The sequence below is a fragment of the Lycium barbarum genome, chromosome 2, assembly GCF_019175385.1.
Source record: "Lycium barbarum isolate Lr01 chromosome 2, ASM1917538v2, whole genome shotgun sequence".
In the NCBI taxonomy this organism is placed as follows: Eukaryota; Viridiplantae; Streptophyta; class Magnoliopsida; order Solanales; family Solanaceae; genus Lycium; species Lycium barbarum.
This window is the reverse complement of record NC_083338.1, coordinates 26441167-26456616: the sequence shown is the minus strand read 5'-3', so window position 1 is coordinate 26456616 and position 15450 is coordinate 26441167. Positions and strand designations below refer to the sequence as shown.

General features: G+C 37.1%; 1 protein-coding gene across 2 annotated transcripts; it reads right to left on the bottom strand.

Annotated features, from left to right (window-relative positions):
- Positions 1–1595: 1595 nt before the first annotated feature.
- Positions 1596–8615, bottom strand: LOC132626384 (uncharacterized). 2 transcript variants are annotated; one of them, XM_060341243.1, is made up of 3 exons: positions 8459–8615; positions 2554–3217; positions 1596–2028 (listed from the first exon to the last, which is right to left on the bottom strand). In XM_060341243.1, the coding sequence occupies exons 2-3, from the start codon at positions 3146–3148 to the stop codon at positions 1886–1888; spliced, it is 738 nt and encodes a 245-aa protein (XP_060197226.1). In that variant the 5' UTR covers positions 3149–3217; positions 8459–8615; the 3' UTR covers positions 1596–1885. The 2 variants fall into 2 exon arrangements, with proteins under 2 accessions (XP_060197226.1, XP_060197227.1); XM_060341244.1 differs by having other exon boundaries at positions 2554–3245; positions 8459–8605.
- Positions 8616–15450: the final 6835 nt, after the last annotated feature.

Genomic DNA, 15450 nt, shown 5'->3' with positions numbered 1-15450 from the left:
CAGTGAACTACAACTAAAATGCATGCCGATCTTGCCACCAACAAACCTTTGACTTTGACTGTGAAAAACTCCAAATAGGTACACAGTAGTTTAGAGTAGAAGGAGTGAAAGTCACTTGACTATAAGGAGGGGAGCTCTAAGTTGGAATTCAATAGTGACAGAAATGGTCATCTGTGCTCCACAGACTTGGTTCAAGATCTTAATGATTAAGACCTATTCAGACCCAATAAGTGCTTAGATATTAATGCAAGCAAATGCACTTAATGGCTTAAGGACTGAACCATTCAAATTTAGACCTCCAATAAGTGCAAACAAATGAGGCCTTAGTCATTTTACTGTGGGTGAAAATATATAGGAGTATATTAAGTACATAAATATAACATTTATATTATTTTAGATATAACCCTATCTCTTGCTCTATTTTTTTAAAGGAGAGATACACAATTGTATAGGAGTATATTAGTACATAAATATAACACTTATATTATTTTAGATATAATCCTATCTCTTTCTATTTTTTCAAAGGAGAGGTACACAAAACGCCATTGTATCTGGCCAATTTGACAAATATACAATGAAGAGGCTTGAATCTTTCTTAGAGTATGATTGCAACTTTAAAAAATATAAAACAAAGTCTGTGAAAATGTAGAACAAAAAACATGTGCATGTAGTAGAATAATTATGTGAGACCCTAAGCAAACTTTTGGGAAGAATTCAATTGTTTGTTGCTCCTCTAACCTCATCTTTGTTGCATTTGGAGTATAATTGCCAACAATACTTTCAAAAATTTACCAAAACATATAATACATGGTAGCTATGCAAATAAAGGCCAAAATAGGGATAAAAATGAAAGTTCTAAAGATGTGAAAACTACAAAACTCATGAATCCTCACTTATATATAGTTATAATATAAAATGCTTAGGAAAACATAAAAACAGCAAGAATACTGCAAACAAAAAGAGCGACACAACAATGCAAGACAAGACATGTTGTCAATAAAACTAACTCATACCTAGTATGCTTTTGGTTGTCCCAAATATTTATTCCATATAGTATTTGATTTGCCTACCACACATGGCTCCAAACATCGATAAAATCACGAAAATGGTCTCTTTATCTTTGGTAGCATGTTTAAAATAATCTCTTAAGTATCAACTAAGCATTTTTGGCCCTTTAAGTTTTGTCAAAAGGGAGATCGTCAAACATTTACCAACTCATTGTTAAATTTAACCACAACTATGAAATAAAGTAACCATAAACACCAAAAATTTCCATCAAAATTCCAAAAACATAGCATAAAAACCTACACCAACCAAAGAAATAGTCCAAAAATAACAAAAATTGCATCTCAAAAAGTTGCATTTGACTCTTAAAACAGATCAAGCATAACATAAACTACAAAATCTGAATTTTTAAATGAGAGTTCCCGTTGAATATTTTCTATTATCACAGTTCCAATTAAATTTAACAATTAGAATTTGGCAAATATCTTACCGAGACGAAAAGTGTTCACTTTTGACAAACTTAAAGGACCAAAACTGCTCAAGTGATACTTAAGGGCTATTTTGAACCTACTGCCAAAAATAAGAGAGCATTTTTGTCGTTTTCTCTTCAAATATCCATAACTATAACATAACAAATACTTACATTGGATGCAAAGTCACTTGGGAATCATGTACAAGCAATGGAGTAGCTACACAAGTAATTATATCAAAATGGAGTTCTAGAGTTTCTTCCATTTCCAATTTTCATATACAGCTATCTTATCTATAAAACTACGGAATAGACTTGCCAGAAATGTCTTGTAATCTTCACGTTTCAAAAATGCAGATTGCAGCTGTTTCCGTTTCCATAATGAATAGGTGCGCGCGATTGTTCACGTGCCTACTTCTGTAACCATACGAAACGGTCTTTCAAGCATTTTGCAGGTTCCATGATACCGCCGAGCCAGCCAAATCCAAAAGATAGTTGCTTAGATTGTAAGCCAACAAGTTGTTGTCTGTAAGGTATCAATATGTTCCTGAGGCCTGCATTTTAAACAAACGGAGCGAAATCAGTCATCAATCGTCCGAGTATAACTTGAATACAGAATAATTCTAAGCTTAATACATTGATAGCCCCTTAAATTTAAGGGCAAATTTCATTTAGACCCTCAAACTACAATTTGTTCCAATTGAGCACCTAACCACATGATAAAGTTTTGCTATTAGACACTTACTATTCAAATTTAGGGAAAAAATTGTGCGCGCCTATTAGATAGTTACTCCTTTAATTATACACATCAGCCGTAATAAGAAAATAAGAAAATGCTTGGGGTTTTACAGCTTATTCAGGCGAATGAGTATAATTAAAGGAGGTGGCATATTTTAATGGATAAATTATACATAATGGGCTTTTGAAAACACACACAAAAGTTTTTTCCAAAATCTAAACCGAAGTCTAATAGGAATAAATTACCATGTGCTCAATTGGAACACACCATAATTCGAATGTTTCACACTTAATCTTAGTCAAAGTATTAAGCCATAATTCTATGAAGCAATTCTTCGCACCTGATGTGCACATAGTCTTGTAAAGCAGAGCTGTATGAGGATCTCCTCGCGTACTCATGTTTGGCTTCTCCAAACACTCGAGGAATGCAAGGTCTGCCTTGAGAAGCTCAGCCTGATCATGAGTATCATAGCCCATGTCGTGACAATAGCAGCAAAAATCCAACCAATCAATGGGTCTTCTGTCCCAAATTGGTGACCCTCCATCTTTCCCACTTGACCAGTTTGGTCCGCAGTAGTGACCATATCGAGGGAAAAACTGAGAAAGAAAAGCTCTTGGACCTGTATGCCATGGAATTTTAGAAACATATGGTCTAAAGCGTATGGTTGAAGTCCCAGCTAGAGAGTCTACACTTTCACGAGATTGCCTCCGCCTTTTCAGCTTCTTGTTGACAGTTGTTGGCATCTGAATATCACCCTCAGGTCCTTTAGCCCAAGGAACAAATGAAAACGCGGTCCATTTCCAAAACTTAGCATCGAGCTGAGCCTTTTGTGTAGGTGTTTTCATTAGGGTACTAGTAGATACAACTGTTGATGCCATATCATTTGCAGAGTGGGGTTTGAACCACAGGAAATTACTGAGAAATGAAAAATCCATTGCTAGATAATAATGGAAGACGCTGCCGATACGCTACTTCAGCCACCAGAACTTGTCAGATCAGAGGACCTATATCCACACATAGTTGCATCAAAGGCTGCACTAATTTCCAGCTACAATTTTCAAAAAAAATGGAGCTGGTTGATAATTACCAGCTACAATAACAAACTAAAAGAGAATGTGTTTTCAACCACCAATTCATAAAACAGGGGAGGTTGTTCCCGACTTTCTCTTCATATGGAAATGAGACCTTGTCTCTTAAAGACTAGTATAAAGAAGATATTTTGCCATTGCATTGAGCAAGGAAATTCTAAAAGTCAAAAGCATTAGGTAACTAATACTATCCATTCCATTTTAAGCAATTTATCAAAATATTGTGTGCATTAAAATCACACTATAATAGCACTTGCAACAACTACAATAACAACAACAACAACCACAACATACCCAGTGTGATCCCCAAGTGGAGTCTGGGGAGAGTGGGTGTACCCACACCTTACCCTACCTTTGTGGGGTAGAGAGTCTGTTTCCGACAGACCCTCGGCTCAAGAAAAAGGTTTTACAAAACAGGTTTCAAAAAGATACAAGAACAAAGAAGCTATGATGAAAATATCAAAGAAAAAATAAATATTGATAGCGGAAATAGTAGAGAGAACCAAAGTAAAAGAAACAAACAGTAGTACTACAATTGAAGAATGATATAATTTAACAACAGAGGATTGCTCAAATGGTAAGCACCCTCCATCTCCAATCATAAGGTTGTGAGTTCGAGTTACCAAGGGAGCAAAATATGGGGAAGCTCCTAGGGAGGGGTTAAAAAACAAAAGAATTAAGACAATGATAGGATAATAATATTAAAATAATAGTAATACTGGTAAGGAGAAGAGGGAGCAAATAAGGTGCTCTAAGCTAGAACCATCCCCCCCCCCCCCCCCCAACCGAGAAGAGAGAGATCGCTCGACTGCCTACTAACCTTCTATCCTAATCCTCGACCTCCATGTTCTCCTATTTAGGGTTATGTCCTCGGTGAGCTGAATGTGTGCCATGTCTATAATGGCTCTTGCATACAACACATATACAACAGTGTAATCCTCACTCTGGCTCATGCTCAGGTCACGAAATTTGGAGATGAGACAATCAATGTTCCATAGTTGATTATATATTCAAGTTAATAAAAATAACCCTTTAGCTGAAATATGCATCCAGTAATCCAACTGAATCATTTGTTCATTAATACACAAGCAATTGATCTTTAGCACAAAAGAGTTTCAACTAATGATATTTTAAATGACTGATATGTAGAATAGTAACCCTGAGGCATTCACCAATATACCAAGACAATTCCAAAAGCTGTTCAGTCATAATAAAAAGATTAGCTGTTGGGATCACACAACTTCCAGAAGCTTTGAAGTTGCAATAAAGTATCAGCTACAGAGAGCATAGAGCTGTTAGAGTAAAAGAGTTTGTTGAAGAAATGTTCATGCTTTCCATTTATTTTAAGACTGCAAAGAAACTGTATTAAAGAGAGCAATAAAGGGGTGCCAACCCTGGACATGGACAGTAAAGGGCTGTAAAGTGTAGTTGCTCAACAACTTCAAGCTCCTCCAAACAACCAGCAAAAACTATAGCTCACCGTATGTTTTCATTCGATCCCTCAAAACAATGTATAGACAGCAAAAGTTGCAAAGTAGTGTGTTATTTCTAGTTTCTTTTTGGTGCACTTATGAGGTCCCTATTTGTATAGAGGATTGGATCTCTTTTGTTGAGAATCATATTTTGGTGTAGATTCTCTTCTTTTGGTATACGGCTTGTATACGGGGACTTCCCCATTTGTTAATAAAACTCTTACCTTATCAGGAAAAAAAAAACTGGTGTATGGTCATACAAGCTTCATTAGAACTCAAGGAAACAGTACTAGCCTATAGAATTCGCATTGAAAAAAAAAGAGATTTGTCTCTCCTTTAAAGAAATCAAAATATGATTTTTTTGTAAAATCTCAACTAATACTACTATTTAATCATTAACTAATCAAACTATCTAAAATCTAATAATAAGTAATAAATTAAGGTTCTATCAACACGGAACAAAGGGGACAATATACAGGGTAAGAGAGAGTTGTGATACTTAGCTTGATTCAGGGAAACTACAAACTACAAACTACAGGATAGAAAGGAATATACCAATTCTAAAGGACCGTAGGATTAATCGTGGATCCAAGACAACAATAGAAAGACTTGAGTCTTCAACTGCTGTGCAAGTAATGTCTATGTAGAAAAGGTTAAAAATTGGTGTATGGTCATACAAGCTTCATTGCAACTCAAGGAAACAGTACGAGTCTATCGAACAACTTCTGTGCAAGTAAGGTCGTTATGTTCATAATTCATACAAAATTCCTGAAACATTCTTCTGTTCCTTTCCTTTCCCTCCAGTTGCACAGAATTAAGCAACCAGAGATCATGCACCACATACTCCTCCCTTCTTTTCCCCTGTTCCCAAGTTCCCGCATAGCCTTAATTCATTTACTTCATGTTTTCTTCTAACTTTCATATTCCTTTCAAACTGTACAATTTCTAAACCTTATTCTTTGCCACCAAAATTATTTCACTTTATTCAGATTGTCACCATAAAAATAACTCCGAAACTAAAATGCCACGGACATGGCTTACATTTCTAAGTATTCCTTCCTGCAGAATAGAAGACAGCTGTTTAAATGTCAATTTCTTTTGGAAGATGAGAGTGCACCAAAATTGGAAGGTCAGAAAATGAGTCCAAACACCACCTAATTCATTGGCAAAAGTAACCAGTCAAAAGGGAAACACAAGTCCTGTGGGGGGAAGGAGAGGCATAGGCATAACTTGAATAATCACCTTGGGAAGTGGATTACAGCTCCCAAGAAATGGAGCTTCTGCTTAAGTCATCTTTTCTAGGTAAGGAATAAGATATGTTAGTCTATGAAAGTTTAAACACATGCGGGAGTATGTATCGCAGACCTCACACATATTCGAACAGCATCTTCGTGTAGAAAGTGATATATTCTTATCACGAAAATCAATAAGGATTATTAAAACACCTCATCTGTGACACTAATGAATGTCAATGGGGCATTGTAGGGTACGACACCCACTGCTTGGTCCTTGGTGAGTCTCTAAAGTTTTTTTCTGGAGAGATTCTTCTGGAATGACGAATACTAAAAAGGGGACACCGTCTAGGTAATTCAGTTGGACAGGAGGGTAGGAAGATAAAAAGACAAAACATAGAGTGGTCATCCTATAGAATAAGTGACAAGGTGTATAGCAGAGAACATAAGAGTAAAGCCAATAAGTTTAAGCCGGTACATAGCAACAAATTTACGTTTCCATCAGATTTTTGGAGGCCTTTACATGATCAAATAACTTCTAGTAGAAGATCAAAGAAAGATAAAGGCACTCCCAATTCTATGATATGGAGAAGCTTCGGAGCATCTTTTAGTTCACATCTTATTACCCCATATTCCCTGCGGATGACGCAAGATTATCTCAATAGCTATTCAGACGACTAGAATCGCTCAAGAAATCCAATTTTTGCGTAGGCTTCTCTTCATCATTTCTCGCTATGTACATCTCATGGGAAAACAATGTATTCGTAATGAGAAGACTCAAGTCACTCAACTACTTGCTTTTGCACTGTGAAGCTTATGCTATAAAGTAAGGGCATGGTGTTCCCTTCAACTAGATGCATATGATTATGGATAGTGTAGTAGAATCTTTACTATCTCCATCTGGTAGATCAATTTTCACCGACATTGAGAAATATTAGAGTTATTGCTGTTTGAATGACATATAGCATGGGATGTATAGCACTTACTTTTGGTTAAGATTTTAAACTTCTTAAAAACTTACTTTTTGTTAGCCGTAGGGATTTGATTCAATAACATGATCGGATAGCATGAGATGTGGGGTAGGTGCATGTCATGAGTTCAAATCTTGTCTGGTTCATAAGTGTGGTATTTAAATGGAAAATGGTAAAGGGGAAGACCAGTTATCCACCGAATTCCGAATCTAGGAAAACAGGTTTCTTAGTTATTCGAAGAAAGAATAAGAAAACACTACTTTTTGTCATGTAAAAAGATTAGACGATCAACTACTCTTAAAGCCCAAATTAGTCGATATAGGAATATGAATCCTCCATATCCGTTGAGTAGAACGGAAAAAGAAAAGACTCCATATCATTCCACTCCGCTGCTTAAGTTGGCACGTCTCGATGTATTACCATTTAGAGGATCATTATAATTAGATTATTATTAATATACTAGTACCACAACCCTCATCTTTTATAAGAAGGTTGCTTGCGCAAAATGGTAATATAACAAAAGCTTTGACCCTTCCTTTAACATGATCGCGTAAAACATCTCTTATATTCCATATTTTACATGGATTTCAGTTAAGTAGTATATCGATTACTATACATCATGTGAATAAAGATGCCCAAGCAGAGCACTGCCAAGTTCATACAATAGTCAAGACTTGCATAGCTATCAAGGTTACAAAATAACCACCGAAAGAATCCCTCCTATCTTAACCTGAAGTCTCGAGTTCTATTCTGGGAATGAAGTCCCCTATACTAGTCAGAGGCGGAGACATGATTATTTTTAATTTATGGGTTCTGAACCACAATTCATTTTACTTGCTGGGTTTATTATTTGTACATATTAAATCATGGGTTCTGCCGAACCCGTAATTTGCACTGTTGCTCCGCCTCTGATACTAGTTGGTTTCGGATACAACAACATACCCAGTGAAATCCCACAAAGTGGTTTCGGATAATAAATGCTTAAAGAGATGCCAATGAAAGTATCATATTCCCTAGGAAAGTGAAAGAGGTAAAGAGCACTACTTAGACCAAAAATAGATACCCTTGAAGGGATTCTCAGTCCCACTTTCTCCAGATTTTACTATTTCAGAAAATGAATAAACATCAAAATCCATATTGTTTCCTTTTTTCTCCTCCTCAGTTTAAAGATTTTAGTACAGAACAAATCCAATTTACCTTTATGGGTCTCTATATTCTATTATTTAAAAGAAAAAAGAAAAAGTTTCTTTTTTCTCCATTTCTCTTCTTCTCCTTCTCTCCCACTATCCACCGCCTCATCACCAATCAAGAATCAGTAAACCCCACATGCAAAAAAGCATACAAAGAACACTACAAGACACAGAATTTGCAGTGAAAAAAAAAAAACATAAAGAAAGAACCTTTACAATTGAGTACCCAAAAAAAGGATGTTAAGTAAAAGAAATCAAGAATTCAGTGTACTTCAGAGATAGAGAAAAGTACCTAATAATCTTCATTGATTAGCAGTTCAACACAAAAAATGAGTTCACGTGTAGGGGGTTTTGTTTGAGGATTACTTGGTTGGAATTTGTTGCGATGATTTGTTTGGGTATGGGAACGTGTGATGTAATGCTGAGATAGGAATTTGAAGTTTCTAGTTGGTTAACACTTGTCCACAAGTCACCACTTGGTTTTTTTTTTTTAATAATATTATTTTGTATCCGGTATTTATTAATCAGATTAATTAAAATTCGGTAAAATGCATAAATAGCCTTTTTTTTTTAGGATTTCAATGAATAATCGGAATCCAGAAAATGATCAAAATGGTCAATGTGTGGTCCTTAATGTATGAGCTTTGGTTCTATTTGATCCTTAAGGTATAAACAACTATGATGAAAATGGTTCTTTATGTATTTCAAAAAGGGATCAATCTAATCATAAGTCATATAAGAAAAGACAATCGCTATTTTGTTGTCGATAGGAAACGTATCGATTGTCTTTGCTTATATGACTTAGGAACAAAATTGATCAATTTTTAGAATACATTGTATGGGATAAAAGCACATCCGGGTCCGGTCACGAGATCGGATATCTATCACGACCACGGGACATATAGAGCTGGCCTCCACTTCCACCAACTCATGTCACATCTGCAGACCTCGATCAGTGTGTCACAGCAGAGAAGCACGTTGCGCCATAGTCATGTCACATCACACGAACATTAGGGTTGAAAAACCTTGTTTTAGCTTATAAGATAGCTTAGGGTAGAAGGGAGAGGATTCCATTGGCACTCTAGCTCTCACCATTTGTAACACTCTCTCATCTTTTCTCGAAGAAATACTTACGGAACCATCACTTTCTTATCATTTTAGCTACTCGAATCTTATCATGTTATCTTTGTTATTTGTTAAACTATGTCACGATCAAAACTACTCCGGACGGGGCTCATGCAAAGAGTTCTCGGAAATGAATACGGCTCACTTGTCTTCAAACTCTAGAAATACAAATCTCTAACTAATTTTTTTGTTAAACCCGATTTCACTGGAAAACAGTTTGGCGCCGTCTGTAGGGATAGACAGTTGAGGTGTCGTCCTGATCCAAAGCAGAAAATCTTAAGAGACTCACTCGGGTTTTTGGAATTATTCTATCAAAAAGAAAAAACGCACCTTACCATGCCTGAAACAGCTAGCAGCACGTCAAGAAGCAGTGTTCCAACAGGAACGAGAGACCCGCAGGGTTCGCAGCAGAGAAACCAGCAAAGCTTTGCCAGGGATATCAGCCCGGAATTAGAAGAACGGGTAGAGAAGGAGGAGATGATGCCACCCCCGGACCAGGTCCGTAACGAGACCTCCATCGAGAAATACCATCCTAACCATTCGGCAGAAAGCAGGGAAAGGTATCCTCGAGGACGTTATTCTAGAAAAAGGAAAATGCGCCCTCACCCTAGGGTAGAAGGGATGTAGAAAGCGAAGGAACCCCCGTCGGAAATAACTCTAATAGCATTTTTGGAGTCGAACAGTGCCATGATGGAATGCATGGAAAAGCTCATGAATATCGTGGCTGGGGGAACACCGGTCAAATGCCCTACGGACAACCCGGAGGTTATTAAGGCGCTCGGGACTCTCGAGGTGGCTGCGGAACAGCCGAAGTTGGGACCAATCAAGCAAAATACAGACTTAGCAAGAATCACCGAGTTAGAAAAAGAGCTCCACGACCGGATGAGTCAAATACCCGGGGCTCTCCCTATCCTGAAAGGGGCAGGAGCGAGGAAATATGTAAAGATTCCGTATAAACCAAGTGCGGCTCCCGCGCTCATCCCGAAGAAGTTCAAAATGCCAGATGTACCCAAATATGAACGAACCACAGATCCGGAAGAGCACATAACGATCTTCGAAGCGGCCATTGTTGACACCTAATTTTGGCTCGACGTGCTTAAAATTAGCGTTTTGGGGGGCCCTGATTCGTTAAAGAGCGTGAAATACATTTTTTACACATTTTTACATTTTTCAACAATTTATTGATGATTATCCTTATTTTAGGAATTTTATCAATTTATTGTCATTTTTCAAGAATCATTATTTTGCACATGTACAGCGTAATACTACCATTTTTGTGCAATTAATAATTATTTCTTAATTTTATAGCAATAAATTTTCATATCTTACACATTAATATTTATATTTTATACTTACGTTATTATTTATACATGTATTAATTAACTATATTTTAGTACAGTCCGACAGTGCAGAGAAAATCGGAGCAAGTAATTTTTAAACACAGAGCAAGAATTCGATTAAGTCAAGGCCTCGTCACCTTTTAAAAAGTTGACATTTGAGGTGATGGGTTGGGTTCTTGATCCGTTGGTTAATGTATCTTTACACATGGGTTAAAAGGGGTAAGGGGACAAGGAGGGAGTTCTTTTATTTTTTGGACAAAAGAGGTGTTTATTGACATTATAAGAAAGAAGAGGGGTTAATTTAATTTTTTCATCTACTACACGACACACACAACACTCAGATTTTTTTTCCTAAACGTTTTTTTTCTCTCCCCTCATTTTTCTCTCAAACGTCGACCACCACCTTCACCGTCGCCGGCGGTGGACTTCACCTCCACCACCAGGTGATGCTCCAAACCACCCCCGCTGCCCCACTTCGTCTCCCTCTCTCCCTTCCCATCGCCGCCGACCACCACCCCAGCTCCGTCCAGCCACAACACCACTGCCCCTTTCTTTCATCTCCGGTGAACTCCAACCAAATCACCACCACCATCCCCAGCGACTACTGCTCCATCTCCACAACATCATCACTGTTAAACCCTCCCTCTTGTCCTCATCTTTTTCGCTGCTCCGGTGAACCGGAGCAGCCAGCAACCAAACCGCCACCATCAACCACCGCAAAATCGCTACCAATGGATCTATTATCCTCACCATCTCAACAACACTAACGAACAACCAACCCAACCGCTTTGCTTCCCCTTCATCCACTTCTTCCCCTACCAGCAAACGCCGGAGCTCCGGCCACAAACGAAATACCACCACCACTGGCAGTGACGCCGCCTCCCACCACTTCATCTTCCTTTCTCTCCATCAACACCACGACAGCACCTCCAACCAAACAGCCTCCACCACTACTCCCTAAAAGGCCGCCCATCTCTATCACTGGTAGAGCTCCGGCCAGCAACTAAACACTCCACCACAAACGACACCACAAACCAAAAGACCCCAAACAGCCCCTCCTCTATTCTGTGTCTTTTTTTAATATATTATTTTCGTATATGTATCTGTTTGATTCCTATTGTTGGACTGGTTTCGTACAACTTCCCGTCATGTTATTACGAACTCCGGTGACCTCTATTATTGATGCTAATTGTCTCCAATTTTTGCCTATGTAAATTGTTCTTCTTTTGATAATTTGGCTTGGGTTCTGCTGGTTTGTTACGTTGCTACTGCCCGTTATCACGGTTTTTTTTTTTCAGCGTCATGTTTGTTTTTGGCCCTGAAAATACTACTCTGGTGGCCATCAATATTGTGTTTAACACTCTCACCCCTCGTGTCATTTTATTTAAACTAATATGGGTATATACTATCTGCCATGGCCGATGAAGAAATTTCCGTCGATTTCTAAGGCCTCTCATGTACAAAAGACGGGTTTTTTTATTTTAAGTTTATTTATTATTTCTTTAATTCATTAGATAGTTATTTATTTTCTTACCGACATCTTTACCAAGTGCTTATATAGGTACGGAAAAATACATCTCGAAGACGATACTCGGAAGGAACCCGAATCACTGTTTGTATTAACTTTCTGCGTTCTTTATAAATGTACAAAACATGAACTCGTAGTATAGTGGAAACTTTATTTTTGGAATGACATGCTGATATATGTATTTACTTGTCGTCATGTTTGTTTAACTTAAACCTTGTCATTCGCTTTAGGCAAGATTTAGACCGTCAATACTTTCATAAATAGATTAAATTGACTTGGTATAAATGCTTCGTTAATTGAATTCACTCTTTTGGTATTTAGGCAAAAAATACTAGTCCATCCTTTATTTTATATTCTTTATACACTTTTAATACAACGTACGTTTTATATTATTTCGTATACACCAATACATATTTTAGTTAAGTTAAAGCCACATTTTTTACGCTAGGTAAATACTAGGCCGTCCATTTACAAATCTTTCATTTTTTTAAAGGCATTATATCTTTTTCACTCATTTTTTTTATACACAATTCCTTATACTTATTTTTCACCAAAATTGTTTTACTATCCTTTTGTTCCTTATTCTTTTGATAGGATATTCATTAAATGAACATTATTTTCAATTAAATGGTAGAAACAAGTCAAATCAAATTCACCTTTCTTAATAATTTTATTATATAAACTCTTTACACCAATGAATATTCGTAGATTATTTTGACATTCTTTATGCACTAATATACCTAGTTATACAATTCTTTAGACATTTTATGTTTGATATACACTCTTTTATACTTGAAATACATTCTTTATATGTTTCATATACATACATTCTTTTTTTTTTTACATAGACACACATTTTTTATATACTTGATATATCTATACTCTTATATTTTTTATACATCTTTTATATAGTTGTATGTATTATTTACACCAACTGATATACCTTTTGTGGCAATAGATATATACTCATTTTACTAGCAAATACACTACTATCGAACGAGGTATGTTTTATTTACAATCCTTTATACATTCCTATCGATATACATTCTTTATAAATACTTGATACTTGATATACATACATTTTTTATACACTGCATATACTTAGTATATTATCACCTAGTATAGCTTTTCATGAAGTTATAACATTTTGAAAACATGTAATAATAATGATAAACAGATAGATAATCCCTCTCTAGTGTTCAGTTAAACTAAGTCTAAGGACTGTCTTCGAGCAGGCTCTGAGGGATGCTTAATACCTTCCCCTCGGGGTAAATAAAACCCTTATCTAGAATCTTATAGGTTTCGTGGACTAAAATGAAGTGGACACACAAATACATATAGGTTTCCTATTTTTCCTTAAAAATTAGGTGGCAACTCTGACTTTTTTATACCAGTTAGAAGAACCGGGAAGTTGCAAACTATCTTGGACCCGTTCAAAATAGGGCGTAACAGAATGGCGACTCTGCTGGGGATAAGAGAATTGACCTTAGCAGACTTAGTTTAAGTGAGCACTTGAGGGATATCTGATTATTTATCTATTTTTACTATTATTAGTTGTTATATATGTCATGTGTTGCTACAATATTATGTTTGAAAGGTCGCAAGCTAAATCCAAACTTGTGTTCCTTATTTGTTTGAAGACACTACATGTTACTGCTTTCCTTATACTGCCATCGCACTTTCAATTGAGTCTTTGGCCGTACACATACACACATTGTGCACGCGAGTTGTGCTTTGCGCTCCTCCGAACCTTCTTCAAACTCCTTAGTTTCAGAGATTGGTGGGCTAGTCTTACTACTTGGCATCTCGCAGTTGTCCAAATATTCTTTATCAACTTAGGTGAATCTACTCTTAGAATTCTTAGGTCGTTGAATGTATAATTTTGATACTGCTCTAGCCGGATTAATTTCATTCTTTATTTTCTACACATTCTTTATTTGCTACATGATCTTCGCTTCTTACATATTATTTATTTGTTTCACATACTGTATTTATTAGACATTCTTTAGTTGTACATATATACTAGACATACCTTCTTCCGCCACGTTTGCTTTATAAGGCAATTTTTGTTGACTTGTGTTGAGCTTGGAGCCTTTCCAAACTCTCACCCATTTTTTGGTCTTTACGACCACCCTCACAGCCACATTATTTTTTCATACCCATTTTCAGTCTTTGCTACCATCATTTTGATTTTACCATTCTTTATTAATACAAAACAACCTTGTACATTCTTTCCCTCTCTAGAACACACTTTTTCCAGATTCGAACTCTTGTTCACAGTCTCACTTCTGTTCAATACAACCACCAATTCATAGAAATCATACAAATCACATACTACACCGTATCTACCCGAACTACGTCTGACCTGATTCTTGTCCTGGCAAGATACGTAGGCAACCCTACATAAGGGTTCGGTCTCCCCACTGTTTCAAAATAATTCAAAATAATTCACCGGAATAAAAAAACTGGGACAATTATTTTGGAGCAGTTCAAAGACGCTCTCCAAAACGACTTCTAAAAGCGTCAATCAACCCCTTGAAATCCAAAACCCAACAGCGGCAATACCAGCCTTACCCCAACCATCACCTAGTTTTGGTCCCAAATTCTGGGATATAAGCTTTTCTTCTTCTAAGCATCGCAAGCCATGGAACTTTGGCATGTCGGCCTTTATTTTTCAACCCCAAAGGTCCAACACAAGTAAATCCTTCCCCCCCTCAATTATACAATAATCATGTCTACTGACAAGGAGTAATGTTAAAGCTCCGCAAATAGTTTGGTACCCAATCATTGCAATCTTACCGATGAGCGCACAGTATTTTTAGAAACTCTGTAAAGGTCAGAATCCCCTCTTACCACCTTGCCAGCATACGCGGATTGTTTTTAAAGCTCCGCCGACGTTGACATTCCCTCATAGCCAACCATACCAATAAATGCAGAGTAGTATCAAAAGCTCTGCCAACGTCCAACCTTTTCCTCCATCACAATCTTGTCAACATACTGGAGTAATGTCAAGGCTCCATCTACAGTTGACATCATTCTTATCGGCTGCCTATTAGAGTATTTTCAATGCTCTGGCTGCGATCGGCTCATTTTTTCTGACCACCTACCATAGTACTGTCCAAGCTCTGAGCCTGTGATTGGTCCCTTCCTGGACAATTTTCAAAGGACCGTGTCTACGATGGACACACCCTTCTGCCGTCTGTCGGAGTACTTGCAAAACTCCGCCTTCAATCGACACCTCTTCTTATATCTTAGCTGCAAGAACTACGCACACCTGATTCTCTTCTTTGA

What these genes read in the sequence shown, in the direction of transcription:
- LOC132626384 (XM_060341243.1), bottom strand. Translation starts at nt 3,148, where the DNA reads ATGGATTTTTCATTTCTCAGTAATTTCCTGTGGTTCAAACCCCACTCT. An exon ending in CAAGACTATGTGCACATCAG is followed by an intron (nt 2,029 to 2,553) that starts GTGCGAAGAATT and finishes TTTAAAATGCAG; the next exon opens with GCCTCAGGAACATATTGATA.